This window comes from Astyanax mexicanus, chromosome 9 (assembly GCF_023375975.1).
Source record: "Astyanax mexicanus isolate ESR-SI-001 chromosome 9, AstMex3_surface, whole genome shotgun sequence".
NCBI classification, from domain to species: domain Eukaryota; kingdom Metazoa; phylum Chordata; class Actinopteri; order Characiformes; family Acestrorhamphidae; genus Astyanax; species Astyanax mexicanus.
The window spans coordinates 23,546,550-23,553,828 of NC_064416.1; the positions used below are offsets into that span (position 1 = coordinate 23,546,550).

General features: G+C 35.8%; 1 protein-coding gene across 1 annotated transcript; it reads right to left on the reverse strand.

Annotated features, from left to right (window-relative positions):
• Positions 1-784: 784 nt before the first annotated feature.
• ppcdc (phosphopantothenoylcysteine decarboxylase) lies at positions 785-7,023 on the reverse strand. Its single transcript, XM_007249164.3, has 6 exons — positions 6,992-7,023; positions 5,791-6,136; positions 4,196-4,291; positions 3,990-4,118; positions 2,068-2,236; positions 785-1,061 (listed from the first exon to the last, which is right to left on the reverse strand). The coding sequence occupies exons 2-6, from the start codon at positions 5,980-5,982 to the stop codon at positions 988-990; spliced, it is 660 nt and encodes a 219-aa protein (XP_007249226.2). The 5' UTR covers positions 5,983-6,136; positions 6,992-7,023; the 3' UTR covers positions 785-987.
• Between the last annotated feature and the right edge of the window lie 256 nt (positions 7,024-7,279).

A 7,279-nucleotide genomic window follows, 5' to 3' on the forward strand; every position in this document is an offset into this window, starting at 1 on the left:
ACTTTTTAACAGCTAATGCTGCAAGCTGTCAATTAGTCTGCTAGTAAGAGTAGATAGAGTAAAAGAAGCTAGCGGTTGTGCTTTTGGTCAGGCAGTGTGTTAATATAAAAGCTAGACTAATACAGTATGTATGTGTATCAGCTAATGAATAATAGAATATGATTGTTTTAAAGATAATGAATATCTCATTTGCTCTATGTGTATGTAGGTGTTTCTGTGTGGCCAGCCAGGCAGCCAACGACGCATTGTTTTCCAAAGTAAAGAGCCAAGTTCAGAAGAAAGAGTAATGTCAATATGATGGGACTTTACTGTCCATTGTAAGGTGATCAGATGTCCTGAAATATCTAGAGCAGTGTTCCAGTATTTTGATTAGATTTCTGCTTTAAACTATCTATATGTGCACCCAACAGTAGAATTCCTTATTTATTAACAACTTAAGTAAATTAAAGTATTCCATCAAAATGTAGGGTTTTTTTTTTTTTTTAAAGGGAGGGGTGCTGGGCTAATTGGGTGCTTAGACAACCATTTTCACCCTAAACAAAGTCTTAAATACTTACTACTGTATTTGTCATTTTATTTTATTATCTTCAATGTATGTGCTTGTCTGTAAGGCACTTAAAAAAGTGGTATTGGCAAATAAAATGCTATGTTTTTTTTGTGAAGCACAATTCACAGCATGCTGATATTGTTATAACTTTACAGCTTTCTTCTCCCAACAAAATAAGAATTAGTTGATTATTTGTAATCTAATTGTTATTACAGAGAGCAAAAAATATTTCATATCCAAAGGCATTTATTTATTTTTTATTAGTTTTTACTAAAATAAAAAAATATGTTGCTGCAGCATTCAACTAGGTAACTATAAGCAAAGACATTAAATAAATCATAGAATTAATTCACGGAAATCATTTATACAGTTCCAATATGGATTGTTTTTTATATAGTGGGCAATATCCACATGTTAATTTTCTTTCTCTCTCTTTGGGATTACACATCTGATTTTGGAAGGTACTGCTGAATCTTCTCTACAATAGTCAACACCTCTGCCATCGCACCTTTTCCTGCAAACAGACACACGTGTCAGGTAACAGAACAGAGTTAGATAAAGTAAACAGAGAGACAGTGCTAATCTCTATAACTCTTAGCAAGATAGTCACTCCATCACAACTTTCCCCAATACAAGTCCTACAAGATTACTACTGCCTGATAACCCTTCAATGAACAATGCACCTCTTGTTAAATTGAACATTTGGTCAATGGGAAAGCCCCTCTCCAGCTTTTTCCTACTGATATATTTACATAAACTGGAGCACACGGACACGGGAAATGGCCTATCACCATATCAGGGACCATAAAATCAACTGCAATTAAAATATAAATAAAGAAACTTGTAACCGGCACTACTGGTTTCTGTTCAAATTTGTTTACATTAAGTACAGCAAAGTGTGCCGTTTGTAAAGATTGTTGAATAAATAGGTGTATCTTTATATAACTATGAAGATAAATAGGTGTGAATAGTTATTTTTCCTCAGTCAGGGGACTAAACCTAATGGCCAAGCATGAAAGAAAGTGTTTTTCCTTCATTTTTTTTCTGTAAAAATAAATCAACATTTTAATATACAAAAGTTATTTTGTTAACATATATACTTGCAATTGTATTCATTACAAAAATAAGGATTTATATAGACTCTGAATGTATTAAAAATTACATTGTATGTCAAAATGTCATAAGATAAACTGACAATTTTGAAAAAAAAAAAAATCTATTATTAGCCATATTACTCAAGCTTGTGCCATAATAAGTGAGCTGGGAAAACACAGCCATTTGTACCTTTGACCTGTTTGTCCCTTCTATAAAGTCTCAATTATCATTATAATTAAAATATTAAAACCATTATAAGCTTATCATACGAATTAAAACATATACATAATGTAAAGTTAAACATGTACACAATGTAACGTTATTCATCAAATATAATGATTTTCATTGGATTTCATACATGGAATATTATTTAAAAATTACCTACTAATTCAAGTTAGCATTTCCGTCGTCAATCTATGATTTACCTTCATCTCCGCAGACCAGTTTCTTAGCAATGCAGGGTATCTCCACATAGCCAAACCCCTGAAGGATGGCCACTTGCTGGGCAGTGATCGGGTGCTGCCACATGGCAGTGTTCATGGCAGGACAGAAAAGCAGAGGACGGCTTGTGTCCCATGCTCGTACTACACATGTCTGTCAGGGACAAAAATCCCAGGAGAACAGTTACTGATACATTTAATGCATTTGCATTTTCACAATTTAAATGTTATATTTTCCTCATTTAATTTTAGACATATATGATTAACTCATTTTCTAACATAACTGATAGGGAAGGTCATGAACCGATAATATTATAATTTACCAGAGTTTAAAAATGTGATGAATATGATTTAAATTCATTGCACATTTTATAAAATTCAGTGACTGTGTCCCAACGATTCGCTAGCTGTCGGAACAACATTTTTTTTTATACCAATATTACCCTTACGAATATATTATTCTCAAAAGATTTAACATGAAATACGACACTGGCTTTAAGTAATAGAGAAGCTGCTAAAATATAGTGAAATTAAGGAACATGGCTGATAACCAAACTCGACCTGTCTCTCGCTCTATGTGTGTTATTGGTAGGCATGATAGTTTAAACCACCTGTGAGAAATTATTCATACATGAAATACATTTAAAACAAAGACCAATCATAAACATTACTACATCTGCAGAAACCATTAGGTGTCTGGGGAAAAGGTTAGAGGTTACACAGAAAAATGGCTTACACTTACACATGACTGAAAGCTCAGATTTTTATATAATGTGTACTCTAGGACTAGACACTATGCCCAAATTTTGTATCACCATTTATTTCTAAATTTCCGGTCGATACAGTCTTAAAGCCACCACCCTTGATGTACGCAATCACACACTGATAAGAGTGATATGGTAAAAATATTATGTCACAATACTTAAAGACTTTTTTATGAAACACAGGATTTATCATATTTTGGCACTGTATCAGCGTTTTCCTGAATAGTAAAATGATTTATATATCATTTTTGCTGCACATCATCAAATTAAACAGGATTGTTTACACTCTCTGTAATGAAATGTACAGTTGGGTCTGTGTTCTTTAAGTACTAATGATATCCTCAATATGCTTGTATTGTCGATATATAAAACAAATTTAACACAATACAAAAAAATATTGATGTATTTTCCAGCTCTAGTGCCACCTATTTGAAAGATTACATTAGAGGCCTCCACTATGTCTTCTCATTACAGGTCTCACCTTCATACGTGATGGCATAGAGTAGCTACATGGAATCATCTGAGACCTAACTGAGACTATGCTACTTACACAGAATACTATGACATTGGCCCTCATCTGGCTATACTTAGCATTCTCACGCTGAGGTGCATAATGACCACACACTCTGCACACACCCAAGTTCCAGGCTTTTTCCAGGCAAAGATATACCACACTTTAGCACCATTATAAAGATATAAAGAATATATCACTATAAAAAAGAAAAGCCTGTGTTCCTATTCAACCCTGGTTCTGTAAATTGGAAACATGGGAAGGTTGGACTGAGAAACGCAACACCATTCCAGGCAATCAGTAACAGGACTTCTCCAATCATATACAGTACCTTTAATAATCAGTTACTTCCTTCATTTAACATTTTTAGGCAATAGGACACAGAATGTCAACAAGAACATCCCAAGAATTAGCAAAAAACCCCTTCAACACATTCCAGCAATAGAACCCTCATGACTCATAATGAATCATCATGAATCAGTGGACAGGCAATGAGACAGCTAACAAAAAAAATCTCACAAACACATAACTCAAGTTCAGATGTGGTGCAGTACAGATTCATGAGTTAGTAATGAGTGGAGCTTCATTTGATGTGGTTTCTAGGTATGTACACATTTTTATAAATCTCTCACCAGGAGGTTGTCACAGATACCACAGGCTATCTTGCCCAGTGTGTTTGCATCCAGTGGAGCAATGACTAGCAGGTTGGCCCATCGCCTCAGCTCAATGTGCAGCACGGGGTCAGAACGCGTCGTCCACATCTGCAACACATACAACTCACAAGAAGATCTTCTCATGACTTGGAGCAGTAAATCTGTGTAAAACAGGCAGTACTCACCCCCCACTCATCTTTGTCTGTGTAAACACGGACAGGAACCTCAGCAAGGTCGTAAAAATGGGTGGCATGGTCTGTGGTGACTACACGGACATCAATCTTCAGAAGAAAAGTCAGTATTTGACCCATTAGATCCTTTAAAAATGCTGTTTAACTACTGCCATTAAAATCTAAGCAAAGTCATTTGAGTGGCCTGATGTGAATTGTGGTGTTTTAAAAAGAAACCTAATGGGTCAGGATTGTTCACTGTGGTAGTGATAAAAAACAGATGTCTGAAGAGCTCAGCGCATCTAAAAGCTACACCAGAGAACACAGGTCTCCAGGTCTGCTCACACATATCCAACCACAATTCATCCAACCTGATACAAATAATAAATAGTAATAATTTAAACATACTTGGTTAGCTAAATGGGGTGGCTTAGAAGTTCATTATTAGATTGAATGGTTATAAATAAAGAACACAGGTGGTCATTTAATTGTGATGCAGACATTAGTTCAACTTTAATGCATAATTTCTCTGAATTTCTACTGTTCGACTGTATGATAAATTATCCTCTTAAACTATTGAATATTTAAAAAAAAAGCATAACAACTGTCATATATTTTTTATGTTTCCTGACATACTTATTTTTGGAATGTGTTGATGTAATTGACATTTCAAGAAATTAACTTAATATGTCAATGTTGATTTGCCACTGAATAACAATCTTTCCAAGCTGGAGGCTACATTTACTTAAATAAAATCTTTACGATTAAGGGTTGTCCCCAATTGCTAAGTGATTCGTAAGGGATTTACTATAATATAAAGTTAATTGTTATTAAAAAAGACTATGGCCTTTAAAATTAATTTAACTGTTATATGTTTTTCATGTGTTTCCTGAAATACTTGTTTTAGGAAGGTGTCGATGTGATTGCCATTTCAAGTAATCACGTCAATGGTGATTTGCCACCGAATAGCACACTGAACATAAACAGTTAGACTATTAAATTTAGTGTTTTCATGCAGCGCCCTCTGCTGGATTAATCAGTCTAATACGGAATCAAAATGTTTACTGATTTCTCTGACTATAAAAACACAAAACTATTAACCCAGCTAGCTAAATTAGATTAATTCGTTTACTCATGTTAACCCCTTAAAATGGCCTGTCCTCTGTCCCAGCAGTAAAAATACTTCTACAGGTCACTTGGAGAAGCTGCCTGTTTCCTTTCTACTCCATTTAATAATTCCAGATCAGTAACAGGAATCAACCAAAATTCTGCACGTTTGAAAAAAGATGTAAAAACTAGTCAAACATAACAAAACATAAACATAAACTGTTTGAATTGTATTCAGGAAAATATTGATTGAATTTTAGGAAAGTGCTTTTTTTTTGTTGCAGATTTACTTTCATTTTTTTTTGTCTATTACAATTTCAATTAGAATTTGAAGTAACGTTTACTATCAAACATAAAACCTTTTTTATGTAATGCTTGAATAGAAAATTTAGGTGTGTAATATCAGGCAGAAAATTGACAAAAGTGCTTGCCTGTTAAGAGATTAACTAGTTAATACTCTAAGTTACTGTTTAAACTAATAACCCAGTCTTATATAAACCTACCCCTGGTATTTCAAGTAGCTTCGACACCAACAAAGGCAGTTTCAGCGCTGCCACGCTGCCGGTCACACAGACAAGAACACGGAACCGCGACCCGCTGGAGCTCAGGTCCGGTACCAGAGCCGGGAGAACCGAGCCCGCCTGCATTATTAACTGTAAGTATAACCGAGTGAACCGAAGAGGAGAATAACACATTCGTTCATTTCACATCTAAACTCTGTCTCAGTATTCACAGTCACTCTTCATTAAACTGTGTCTCCGCTCATGATCTACAGCTCTGTTAAACCGCGTTTGCATAATCTATAATCATTTTAACACACGATAAAACAAAACCACAGTTTAAACAACACTGAGGCTGCGTCCAGAAACCCCAAAAGTGTCTCCTTTTTCCTACCGATCCTCCTCCTCTCCTCCGTGACCCGGAAACTGATTTCGTGACGCCATCTTGCCGCCTGTCCGAATACCGTAGGAGACGAAAGAAGCCGCTTAAAATCCACCTGTAGTAGGCTTCCAACGGAGGTTACATCAGTGTATCCTACTCCGGAAGACTTTTAAGGATTTTCCAATGACATCACTGCATCCACGCCCACAGAGCACGCGAAAATGGGGAAGGCAACGCCCAAATATACGTCATAAACATATTAATTAACTAGGTTCCTTATCTAATTAAACAGCCAGTAATATAATTTATAGTTTAGATAAACTGTATGCTCAGTAAAACTATATTTATGACCCTATGTGTATCATGTTATACATATAAAAACATATATTATTTATAATATATATATATTTTTAATTAATTCATTTATTTACTTATTTATTTTAACTTAGGGACTGATGAGGAACTGAATCCCTCATAAGGCTGAGGTCAGACAGGGCTGCCAGGGTCACTGGTCAGAGATGCGGCCAAAAATGCGGCTGGGAGTAAACAGGATTTTATTGGAATATCTGAATTTTTAGCTGTGTGTGATAGTAATGTTCTGAAACTTGCTGAAAGTGAGCGTCGTGATTGGCTCAGTTCATTGGTAGTCAACATCCTATCTAAAAGGGATCAGCTGTCCCATTTCCCCAATTACAGCTCCTTCCCTCCATTCCTCCTCCTCCTCTCCTCTCCTCGATTCCTCCACCTTCTTCCGGGGTAGGAGAGGAGGAGTAGGAAAGGAGGAGTAGGAGAGGAGGAGTAGCAAAAGTTTCTGGACGCAGCCTGAGGCTTCCCCGAGCTCTCAGAAAGCGCTGTATCTGTTCACTTCCGTCAACACTGCTGAGATAGGCGGAGTGAAACTGAAACAGCGCTCCTAGCGGCCCTAGGCTTCACTACACCAACACGTATCAACCCTGTATTAACCCTTTCAGACCTAAATTATGTGACAGTGATGGGAAAATATAAACATTAATAATGCTGTGTTTTGTCTGTAATTCACACTAATATTCTAATATTAAATCTATATAAACATTAAATAAGTAACTGTTTTTATTTCTACTGGATTGGAAG

Excerpts from the sequence above, each read along its gene's own strand:
- ppcdc (XM_007249164.3), bottom strand. The coding sequence starts at position 5,982 with ATGTGTTATTCTCCTCTTCGGTTCACTCGGTTATACTTACAGTTAATA. Across the intron at positions 4,292-5,790 it reads AGCTACTTGAAATACCAGGG|ATTGATGTCCGTGTAGTCAC; the intron begins GTAGGTTTATAT and ends TTTCTTCTGAAG. Across the intron at positions 1,062-2,067 it reads ACTGGTCTGCGGAGATGAAG|GAAAAGGTGCGATGGCAGAG; the intron begins GTAAATCATAGA and ends GTCTGTTTGCAG.